This window comes from Pleurodeles waltl, chromosome 8, assembly GCF_031143425.1.
Source record: "Pleurodeles waltl isolate 20211129_DDA chromosome 8, aPleWal1.hap1.20221129, whole genome shotgun sequence".
Lineage (NCBI taxonomy): Eukaryota > Metazoa > Chordata > Amphibia > Caudata > Salamandridae > Pleurodeles > Pleurodeles waltl.
This window is the reverse complement of record NC_090447.1, coordinates 524542998-524555203: the sequence shown is the minus strand read 5'-3', so window position 1 is coordinate 524555203 and position 12206 is coordinate 524542998. Positions and strand designations below refer to the sequence as shown.

Below are 12206 nucleotides of genomic sequence, written 5' to 3'. Positions count from 1 at the left end.
GACCCCTCACTCAGCACAGACACACTGCTGACCAGCTTGTGTGTGCTAGTGAGAACAAAATGAGTAAGTCGACATGGCACTCCCCTCAGGGTGCCATGCCAGCCTCTCACTGCCTATGCAGTATAGGTAAGACACCCCTCTAGCAGGCCTTACAGCCCTAAGGCAGGGTGCACTATACCATAGGTGAGGGTACCAGTGCATGAGCACTGTGCCCCTACAGTGTCTAAGCAAAACCTTAGACATTGTAAGTGCAGGGTAGCCATAAGAGTATATGGTCTGGGAGTCTGTTTTACACGAACTCCACAGCACCATAATGGCTACACTGAAAACTGGGAAGTTTGGTATCAAACTTCTCAGCACAATAAATGCACACTGATGCCAGTGTACATTTTATTGTAAAATACACCACAGAGGGCACCTTAAAGGTGCCCTCTGAAACTTAACCGACTATCTGTGTAGGCGGACTGGTTCCAGCAGCCTGCCACACTAGAGACATGTTGCTGGCCCCATGGGGAGAGTGCCTTTGTCACTCTGAGGCCAGTAACAAAGCCTGCACTGGGTGGAGATGCTAACACCTCCCCCAGGCAGGAGCTGTAACACCTGGCGGTGAGCCTCAAAGGCTCACCCCTTTGTCACAGCACCGCAGGACACTCCAGCTAGTGGAGTTGCCCGCCCCCTCCGGCCCCAGCCCCCACTTTTGGCGGCAAGGCCGGAGAAAATAATGAGAATAACAAGGAGGAGTCACTGGCCACTCAGGACAGCCCCTAAGGTGTCCTGAGCTGAGGTGACTAACTTTTAGAAATCCTCCATCTTGCAGATGGAGGATTCCCCCAATAGGATTAGGGATGTGACCCCCTCCCCTTGGGAGGAGGCACAAAGAGGGTGTACTCACCCTCAGGGCTAGTAGCCATTGGCTACTAACCCCCCAGACCTAAACACGCCCTTAAATTTAGTATTTAAGGGCTCTCCCTGAACCTAGAAACTAGATTCCTGCAACTACAAGAAGAAGGACTGCCGGGCTGACAAACCCCTGCAGAGGAAGACCAGAAGACACCAACTGCCTTGGCCCCAGACTTACCGGCCTGTCTCCTGCCTTCCAAAGAACCTGCTCCAGCGACGCTTTCCAAGGGACCAGCGACCTCTGAATCCTCCGAGGACTGCCCTGCTTCGAAAAAGACAAGAAACTCCTGAGGACAGCGGCACTGCTCCAAAAGAACTGCAACTTTGTTACAAGGAGCCGATTTAAAGACCCCTGCAACTCCCCGCAAGAAGCGTGAGACTTGCAACACTGCACCCGGCGACCCCGACTCGACTGGTGGAGAACAACCAACTCAGGGAGGACCCTCCGGCGACTCTACGACTTTGAGTAACCAAAGTTGTCCCCCCTGAGCCCCCACAGCGACGCCTGCAGAGGGAATCCCCAGGCTCCCCCTGACCGCGACTGTCTGAACTCCATTTCCCGACGGCTGGAAAAGACCCTGCACACGCAGCCCCCAGCCCCTAAAGAAACGGAACTTCTGTGCAGGAGTGACCCCCAGGAGGCCCTCTCCCTTGCCCAGGTGGTGGCTACCCCGAGGAGCCCCCCCCTTGCCTGCATCGCTGAAGAGACCCCTTGGTCTCCCAATGAAAACTGAAGGAAACCAGACGCTTGTTTGCACACTGCAACCGGCCGCCCCCGCGCTGCTGAGGGTGTACTTTCTGTGCTATCTTGTGTCCCCCCCGGTGCCCTACAAAACCCCCCTGGTCTGCCCTCCGAAGACGCGGGTACTTACCTGCTGGCAGACTGGAACCGGGGCACCCCCTTCTCTCCATTATAGCCTATGTGTTTTGGGCGCCTCTTTGACCTTTGCACCTGACCGGCCCTGAGCTGCTGGTGTGATAACTTTGGGGTTGCTCTGAACCCCCAACGGTGGGCTACCTTGGACCAAAAACTGAAACCTGTAAGTGCCTTACTTACCTGTTGAAACTAACAATAACTTACCTCCCCCAGGAACTGTGAAAATTGCACTGTGTCCACTTTTAAAACAGCTTATTGTGTTTTATGTGAAAAGTATAAATGCTAAAGTAATGATTCAAAGTTCCTAGAGTACTTACCTGCAATACCTTTCAAAAGAGCTATTACATGTAAAATTTGAACCAGTGGTTCTTAAAATAAACTAAGAAAAGATATTTTTCTATAACAAAACCTATTGGCTGGATTTGTCTCTGAGTGTGTGTACCTCATTTATTGGCTATGTGTATGTACAACAAATGCTTAACACTACTCCTTGGATAAGCCTACTGCTCGACCACACTACCACAAAATAGAGCATTAGTATTATCTCTTTTTACCACTGTTTTACCTCTAAGGGGAACCCTTGGACTCTGTGCATGCTATTCCTTACTTTGAAATAGCACATACAGAGCCAACTTCCTACACACCATATGAGGGATAGGACAATGGCGCAGACTGAGTGATTTTTCAGAAGGAGGAGTCCCATTCCAGAACTCCTCTTCCAGTGATTTATGAGGGAGGTGATGAAGACAGTCCAGCTGTCCCTTCGCAAGCACAGTCTGTGCAGCAGGACAATAGCGGTTTAGCCCAACCCAGAGAGCAGGTGCATGCGGCAGCAAGCATAGAGAGGGCTCTCTTGGGAGCTCCCCAATTTAGTTCAGATCCACATTACACTGCCCAAATCATATTGTGGAGACATCAAAAGTATCTATCACAAAACAACCTGGTTTTGTAAGACAGGCACCTGAGTTTTTGGTCCTGGGCTCGGTGGCAATATAAGGAAACCTACCAAACCCAGACATTTCTGGAAACAAGACATCCGGGTGCGGGAGGGAGTCCACAGAGTTGTGAATTGTGTGGATTCCCCAGAGTTTTCTTACCCAGAACACCCCGCAAAGCTAAAATGTTGGAGGAAAAAAAGAAATGTACACTTCTGAGAAACTACAGGAATATGCTGGGATCCACAAAATTCATACCACCCAGTGTTTCCCCACCTGTCCTGATAAAAATGCTACCCTCTTGACTGCCTGTACCTAGTGCCTGCGTCAGGAATGGATCACCCCAGGGTCAACAGTCGCCCTCATGTAAGGACCAACATTAAGCGGTGTGTGATCTTTTCCTGACACAGGCACTAGGCCTGCCCAGCACAAGTGAGGTACCATTTTTATTGGGAGACTTGGGGGAATGCTGGGTCGAAGGAAATTTTTTGCTTCTCTCAGATTCCAGAACTTTCCATCACCGAAATGTGAGAAAGTTTTTTTTGCCAAATTGAGGTTTGCAAAGGATTTTTGGTACCAGAACATGGTGAGGGCCCCACAAGTCACCCCATTCTGAATTCCCCTAGATGGCTAGTTTTAAAAAATTTACAAGTTTGCTAGGTTTCCCTAGGTGCCGGCTGAGTTAGAGGCCCAAGACCACAGCTAAGCACTTTGCAAAAACAGGTTAGTTTTATTTGGGAAAATGTGATGTGTTCACGTTGTGTTTGGAGGCATTTTCTGTTGCAGGCACTAGGCCTACTGTAAGGAAATGCCTCTTTGGCATGGTTACCCCCTGACTTTTTGCCTTTGCTGAAGTTTTAATTTGAAAGTGTGCTGAGGCCTGCTAACCAGGCCCCAGCACCAGTGTTCTTTCCCTAACCTGTACTTTTGTTTCCACAATTGGCACACACTGGCATCCAGGTAAGTCCCTTGTAACTGGTACCCCTGGTACCAAGGGCCCTGATGCCAGGGAAGGTCTCTAAGGGCTGCAGCATGTCTTATGCCACCCTGGGGACCCCTCACTCAGCACAGACACACTGCTTGCCAGCTTGTGTGTGCTGGTGAGGACAAAACGAGTAAGTCGACATGGCACTCCCCTCAGGGTGCCATGCCAACCTCACACTGCCTATGCAGTATAGATAAGTCACCCCTCTAGAAGGCCTTACAGCCCTAAGGCAGGGTGCACTATACCATAGGTGAGGGCATAAGTGCATGAGCACTATGCCCCTACAGTGGCTAAGCGAAACCTTAGACATTGTAAGTGCAGGGTAGCCATAAGAGTATATGGTCTGGGAGTCTGTCATGCACGAACTCCACAGCACCCTAATGGCTACACTGAAAACTGGGAAGTTTGGTATCAAACTTCTCAGCACAATAAATGCACACTGATGCCAGTGTACATTTTATTGTAACATACACCCCAGAGGGCACCTTAGAGGTGCCCCCAGAAACCTTAACCGACTATCCGTGTAGGCTGACTGGTTTTAGCAGCCTGCCACACTAGAGACATGTTGCTGGCCACATGGGGAGAGTGCCTTTGTCACTCTGTGGCAAGCATCTCCACCCAGTACAGGCTTTGTTACTAATCACCTCCCTCTGCAGGAACTGTAACACCTGGCGGTGAGCCTCAAAGGCTCTCCCCCTTTGTTACAGCACACCAGGGCATTCCAGCTAGTGGAGTTGCCTGCCCCCTCCGGCCACGGCCCCACTTTTGGCAGCAAGGCTGGAGGAGATAATGAGAAAAACAAGGAGGAGTCACTGGCCAGTCAGGACAGCCCCCAAGGTGTCCTGAGCTGAGGTGACTGACTTTTAGAAATCCTCCATCTTGCAGATGGAGGATTCCCCCAATAGGATTAGGGATGTCCCCCCCCCCCCCCCCTCCCCTCAGGGAGGAGGCACAAAGAGGGTGTACCCACCCTCAGGGCTAGTAGCCATTGGCTACTAACTCCCCAGACCTAAACACGCCCTTAAATTTAGTATTCAAGGGCTCCCCAGAACCTAGGAAACTAGATTCCTTCAACCTAAGAAGAAGACGACTGCTAAGCTGAAAAACCCTGCAGAGAAGACGGAGACACCAACTGCTTTGGCCCCAGCTCTACCGGTCTGTCTCCCCACTGCTAAAGACACTGCTCCAGCGACGCTCTCCCCAGGGACCAGCGACCTCTGAAGCCTCAGAGGACTGCCCTGCATCTAGAAGGACCAAGAACTCCTGAGGACAGCGGCTCTGTTCACCCAAGACTGCAACTTTGTAACAAAGGAGCAACTTTAAAACTACTTGCGTTTCCCGCCGCAAGCATGAGACTTGCCACTCTGCACCCGATGCCCCCGGCTCGACTTGTGGAGAACAAACACTTCAGGGAGGACTCCCCGGCGACTGCAAGACCGTGAGTAGCCAGAGTTGTCCCCCCGAGCCCCCACAGCGACGCCTGCAGAGGGAATCCAGAGGCTCCCCCTGGCCGAGACTGCCTGCTCCTCAGATCCCGACGCCTGGTAAAGACTCTGCACCCGCAGCCCCCAGGACCCTTGCCTGCATCGCTGAAGAGACCCCTTGGTCTCCCATTGATTTCAATTACAAACCCGACGCTTGTTTGCACACTGCACCCGGCCGCCCCTGTGCCGCTGAGGGTGTACTTTGTGTGGACTTGTGTCCCCCCCCCCCCCCCCCCCCGGTGCCCTACAAAACCCCCCTGGTCTGCCCTCCGAAGACGCGGGTACTTACCTGCTGCAGACTGGAACCGGGGCACCCCCTTCTCCATTGAAGCCTATGCGTTTTGGGCACCACTTTGACCTCTGCACCTGATCGGCCCCGAGCTGCTGGTGTGGTAACTTTGGGGTTGCTCTGAACCCCCAACGGTGGGCTACCTTGGACCCAAACTTGAACCCCGTAGGTGGTTTACTTACCTGCAAAAACTAACAAACTCTTACTCCCCAGGAACTGTTGAAAATTGCACTGTCTAGTTTTAAAATAGCTATATGTGATTTATGTGAAAAGTATATATGCTATTTTGCAAATTCAAAGTTCCTAAAGTACCTACCTGCAATACCTTTCATTTAAAGTTTTACATGTAAATCGTGAACCTGTGGTTCTTAAAATAAACTAAGAAAATATATTTTTGTATACAAAAACCTATTGGCCTGGAATTGTCTTTGAGTGTGTGTTCCTCATTTATTGCCTGTGTGTGTACAACAAATGTTTAACACTACTCCTTTGATAAGCCTACTGCTCGACCACACTACCACAAAATAGAGCATTAGTATTATCTCCTTTTGCCACTATCTTACCTGTAAGGGGAACCCTTGGACTCTGTGCATACTATTCCTTACTTTGAAATAGTACATAAAGAGCCAACTTCCTACATCTACCCACACAAGTGAGGTACCATTTATATTGGGAGACATGGGGGTGGGGTGGGGGGGGGCGCTGGATGGAAGGAAGGCCCAGCAGCTAAGGGGTTAAAAACCACTCGCCCTTATGGTTTATGTCACCAGAACCCTTCAGGTACAGTATGTAGTAAATAATAGGGGTACTATCTATGAATCAACAAACTGAAGGGGTCCCAATTCACTCACATCATCAGCTTCTGATCATCTGCAACAGACCCAAACAGTGACTCGTGAAGCAGGTGCCAAGCCACATCTTCGACCACAGCGGAATGGCCAGTAAAAATAGCCTTTGCATCAACAACCTTGCCTTCTTTTGGTCCAGCGCTTATGTCCCACAAACATACAGTCTGAGAAGGAAGTAAAAAAAAAAAAAAAAAAGTTTAATGTGCTGTAGGTAAAGAGACAGAGCCTAAAATTAACAATGAACACTCAATTTGTACATTTAGTGATAACGTGCAACCCAGAGAGCATCACTAGAATAGAGAGCATAACTTTTCTAAACATTCATTTTTGTCTCATGTCACTGCCCTGTCAAAACAGGGCAGAGCAAGTTCCTGGCAAACGCGGACATGCAATGGAAAGAACGAAAGCAAGATATTTAAGTCAGATTAAACATTTAACAAGCATTTAAATCCGAATACAAAGGAGAGTCCAGTGTTTTCCCTAAAATAAATCTGTCAAAAAGAATTAGCTTGACCACTCCCACTCTGTAGATGCTTACAAAAACACCCTCTATTTCTCTATGTACATTGTGCTTTAATCTAAATTCAGTTTTAGAGGGGTTAGATTTTTTAATCTGGGTTGCTTGTTTTGTCTGAATACTGTCATAATTTCAGGAATTGCCGATGCAGCTCGTTACTTGTATGATAGCAACTTTCATTCCTTGTCCTGCCAAGGTGTGCTTGCCAGATCAATTAACTGGCACGACAAGGGCTAAGCTTTGATGCCGGGCAATTGACACTTCAGGTGACTCAAGTAAAAAAAATTGCAAGCAGTTTACTCTTAAATTACTGCAAATTACCGAATTCACAGACAAAAACAAAGCCACATATACTGAAATAAGAGCCAGTGATAAGTGTTATAATTTAATAGCGACTCATGAGCCTCTTCAACTAATCTGTATATAGATTGGACAAGCACCAACAAAATCGTGGCTTGTAGAAATTAAAGGAACAGCTGCTTATACGACTCATGGGAAAATCATTGCTACATTTCTTACATAATCAGGATTCTTACATGGTCGTCTGAAGCACTCAGGAGGTGTCCACTTAAGTTGGAATTCCAAGATAAGCCGTAACCTTCTTTTTGGTGACCTCTTAACCGCAGGTCCGGGCTACACTCGCCGCTTGGATCTAAGTAAACAAACCAAACAAAACAAAAAAAACATTTTTCAAATAAACTCCAAGTTAACACAATTTAGCATCAGCGTAACAGAAAATATATTAGAGAAATACCTGCTTCACATAAACATCCAGCAAAAATTATAGTGAACTCTTATTGAATCCTGGGACTACACCAGGTAACGCAGCAATACTAACCAGATAGACCATAGACCATCAAGTATATGGTGGATAAGGGACTGCCTAAAATACGAATTAAAAACTTTAATATCTCAGAGGTGTTCCATATTTTAATTGAGCTATTAACAGATGGTAAACGACGTGCAGATTAGCCAGACGAGGCACAAACAGCCTTTCAATTCAAGCTAGTAGACAAAATAGTGGATAGGTTAAGCAATCCAAAATGTTGTCAATAAGTTAAGCAACCAAGCCTAATAGATATCCTGTAAGTCGAGAACCACAAATCTCCAGTCACAGTATGCATAGGGCCAACATCTGGACCCACAAACCGCACACAGGGTTAGTAGACCAAACATTAGAAATTACAAAACTATGAACTGGTTGCCAGCTTTTAATCACCACTATACATTATGAAGTTTAAAATGTTACATTGATTTACCTGATTAAGTTAATTCATAACATATGGAACGTCCAAGTCACGGTTTTGTTCATTTTGTAAGATTCACTAGTTCTAAAACTCTGGATGTTGTAGTTTTCAAAAGGATCGTGGGGTTTTGATTTAAAAAAAAAAAAAAAAAAAAAAAAAAAAAAGGAAAATAAAAATAAGACGACTTCTGCATGACCAGTTCACTGATGGTCTTCAGAACCATCTTCGGTTGAGAACTATTGATGGAACGAAAAGGCACCTGGGTTGAAACACAGTCATTATGGGACGCATGCTATGCGTTCCCTAAAAACCCAGGGTTACAGATAAGCTTATCTGGACGGACCTAGCCTGACCCGGTACATGGTGCTCCTGTTTCTGAAGCACTCATGTTATCGGGATAAGTCTCTTGCGGGACTTCCTGCTCTCCATAGGAAGTTGTGCCACCCCAATCCAGTCAGGTTTTTGAGACACTTAAATTAGAAATTGACAGACCAAAGTACCAGCTTTTATTCCACAAAGACATTAGTCCTTACATACCCCACTTTTGCCAAAACATGCCTAAAAGATTTTTTGCATTTTGGTGGCCACAAACAGATATCCTGTGCTATAATGAACAATGATTAAAGGAAGGATAAGCGACTCACAGGAGTCCCACAAGGTTACAACACTTCTGCTGTAGAAGTACCTACAGCAATCCAGCTATTTTTTTTTTTTATTAAAGAAGCACTGGCATAAAATAGTCAGCTTTCTCTGATGCAATGGGGTCAAGTGCAGTCACCCATAAACTGGAACGTTAATCCTCACTTGTTGGGTCTTGGCATCATCGAGTAAAGATCTCCGGCAAAGAGCCCCCCTTCGGGGGTGCCAGTCTGACGAGGAGCACTTCCGATGATGAAGCGTGACACTCATTTGGGTGTGTGAGGATTCTTGCTCCTAGAATTAAGACCTCCTTTTCCTATCTTCTTGTTGGAACAGTGTATTCTGTTGTCAAGTGTCTCTATCGTAGACCAAATCAATATGTGTAGTTATCAGCATCTTCAGAACACAGCAGTAGAGTGGGCTACATATGCCAACAGTCAAACATACTACACTAGTTAGTTTCACATCCCAAGAGGTTATTTGTATCCTAGCAAATAAAAGCTGGATATTAGATAGAGTTCCTGAATCTCATCAGGTGAGTTATGCAACATCTACCAACCTGCATCCTGTCTGGTGAATGAGTGTGTTTCAAACACCCATAAGTTTAAAAAGATGCAAACTGCAGAGGTGGTGGGGATTGGCACCTATTGTGCGGGCAGACATCTTCAAGGCACTCAATTGCCATCCTCAGAAGAGCATTGTAGAAACCTACCTCACGCAGGAGGGACACCATGGAGATCTGGAGTCCATGGTAATGTTGAAGCAAAGGATGTTGGATTCCTGGAGATCACTCAGTTTGCAAGGCCTAGAAGTTGGCTTAGATGCAATGACATGATGTGGGCTGTGTAAAAGCTCTGTCCAGGATACTGAAATTGCCAAGGGTCTTTGCGTAATTTACCTACTTTGGTTGGTTTTGGAGGGGTTGGGGTAGGCTGGGGAAACAAATGGAGCAGTAGGTGATTGAGGACCCGTCAGGGATGTGGAGTTCCTATAGCCAGACACCCAGGACATATTGTTTGGGGTCCAGGACAACATGTTTTCATATTTATTTTGTACTTGGGACAAGAAGGCTCAACTTCCTGCAACACAGACCCTTTGACTATCAGTTTACAGGGAAGGAACTGTCTGAAGTTGAGTAAAAGATTTTGCCCATATGTTGATGCCGTTTGAACTTGTATTTATGGTTCATTAATGCAAATCCTTTATTATTAGGGTAAGTGCTCTAAAGAAACATTTTAAGGTCACACTGCACTACTGACAGGCGTTCCACTAAATAAAAAGAATTGTACACTTGTTTAAAAAGTTTCATGAGGCCGAGTATAATGCTCCCAGAACGCTCTCTGGTTAGATGCAAATTTTTGTAGAAGCTTTTATGCAAAATTGAAGATTCTTTGCTTTCAAAATAAAATATTCAGAAAAAAATGCAAGTAGGGAAAAAACATTTTGGTAAATTACTATGAAATTCGAGTTACCATTTCTTTGAAGCATAATTTAGTAAAATGTGTTTATGCATGCTAGTTTAAAAAAATACTAATGGAAAATCAGTGTATAGTCTACATCCATAAATGTCATTTCGGCTTCTAGTGTTTTTATGCTATCACAAGGAAATGCTGAAAATAAAAGTCAAGTAAAATGTGGGTACAGGTACATTTAGGATAAGGGAGGACCAGCAAGCTTAAGTTTAGCTGCAGCTAAAGAGCCCAAAGGGTTTATATCCATCCTAAATGTAACAAGCATTTGCAATGCAATGGGTCTCGCATTTGCTCGAGTTAAAGCTATTAAATTCCTAACAGGACTTTTCTGGCCACATTAATTGAAAATAAAAAGTAAACCAGTTGACAGAAGCAGGTCAATTCAAAGCGCCATGGCCACCATGTGTGTGAGCGCGAGTTACTGGCGCCCTTCGTGAATGTCTAGAAAGGATTGTGACTGGGATGGAAGGCACACAAACTAGATGAGGGGCCGTCTCACACTGCAACAGGAGGAAGCGTGACAGTGTGGCGGCCAACAAAAATGTTCAAGTAGTAAAATCGCCTGGAGGGGGCTCAGCACACAAAGGAGGGACATTTCACAGAATGTAACATTAAAAATGAAGCATTTAAAACAAGCACAACAAACAATAAATAGCTAGAGTGGGCGTGGTTAAAAGCCCAGAGAGATTTCAACAGGCCAGAGCGCTTGCATGCTCAACCCTAAAAACAGCTTGGTGCACTGTTAGGAAGCTGAGAGCGATATTTGAAATTATAATCTCAGGTGGGCAAAGTTAGGTCTGTGTATGGCTTTATTTCTAAATAATTTGTATCCGTGTAATGAGAGGTGGCAGAGCAACCTGGGACAATTCATGTCTGGAGGTGCTGATATCCCAAGGGAATTCTACTACCACTGGCAAAAATATCCTTATTTCCTTTTTAGCTGCCTTAGCCCAGTTGCTTTCATTGTAATTTAGCTTGTTCCAACATTACACTGATATTATCCCCTACGTTTAGATAAACATTGAAAGAAAATAAACAATTTGCCGTTATAAACTAAGACGGCTAAACAAGTTCTAGTCTATTGGCCTTGGACATAGCACTTGGATGTAATTTTAGCAGCTGTTTCCCAGAACAGCTTTCTAGATGCTCCCAACATACTTTGGGCGTTAAGGATTAAAGGTTCTGCGCCTTACAGTATCCGAGAGGAGACTTTCGATTGGAAAGCCTTTTGGAAGGGCTCTAAAGAAAGCTCAATCAAATCCCTACTGAATTTAAGGCTGGTGTTTACTACTACACCTTTCACCCCTTGATAACATCCGCATAGACCAGTCGGACTATTTTACTGACTTTTACAACTGTCACTGATACTTGTGGAGTTTAGCTTTCCTTCTATTGGCTCCCTGTAATGGAGAAAGACTGAAGGAGGTCTAACTACAGAAGTAAGAAGTGCACAAAAGCAAAACGCACAGCACTATTGACTAAAAAGAGTCCAAAATGTAGCAAAAGGGGTTAAAAAAAATGAAATAAATTACATACGTAAATAATACTGGTTCTGGACAATGAATGCTTTCCTTTGCACTTCTGAGCCACCACTTTAGAAGCAGAAATTTAAATTGGACCATAAAACGATTGTCATCACCTGCTACTCGCCGAAAAGCGCTTCAACGCCTCGCCAGGGGTAGTAAGCACTATATAAATACTATTACAATACAATACAATTTACCTGGCTTTGAAGGGTGTTTGGTGTAGTCGAAAACCAAAACATCAGAGGAGGGTGTCTTTGTAGCGATAATGCAGGGATTCTGTGGCATGTACCGAGCCCGATTCACCTCGCCTTCATGGTTGATCTTGATCTCAGTTTCAATTTTGCCAGTTACAGATCCGAAGCCTCCAAACTCTAGGATTAGTAAACATGTGTGGTGAAGAATACATGCTTTAGCATTTAGCTAATATCATAACAAACTATGCAAAGATTTGATGAGCCTTTTCTTTTACAAAAGAAGTGCATAACAA

The 12206-nt window shown here is 45.5% G+C and overlaps 1 protein-coding gene across 1 annotated transcript in view; it reads right to left on the bottom strand.

Annotated features, from left to right (window-relative positions):
• Positions 1 to 12206, bottom strand: part of RBBP7 (RB binding protein 7, chromatin remodeling factor) — an 88056-nt gene that overhangs the window by 58826 nt on the left and 17024 nt on the right. The window contains exons 4-6 of the mRNA XM_069204536.1: positions 11917 to 12090; positions 7372 to 7487; positions 6322 to 6482 (exon numbers count right to left, since the gene is read on the bottom strand). Of these exons, the coding sequence (XP_069060637.1) occupies positions 6322 to 6482; positions 7372 to 7487; positions 11917 to 12090 (451 nt within the window). The remainder of the gene's footprint in view (positions 1 to 6321; positions 6483 to 7371; positions 7488 to 11916; positions 12091 to 12206) is intronic.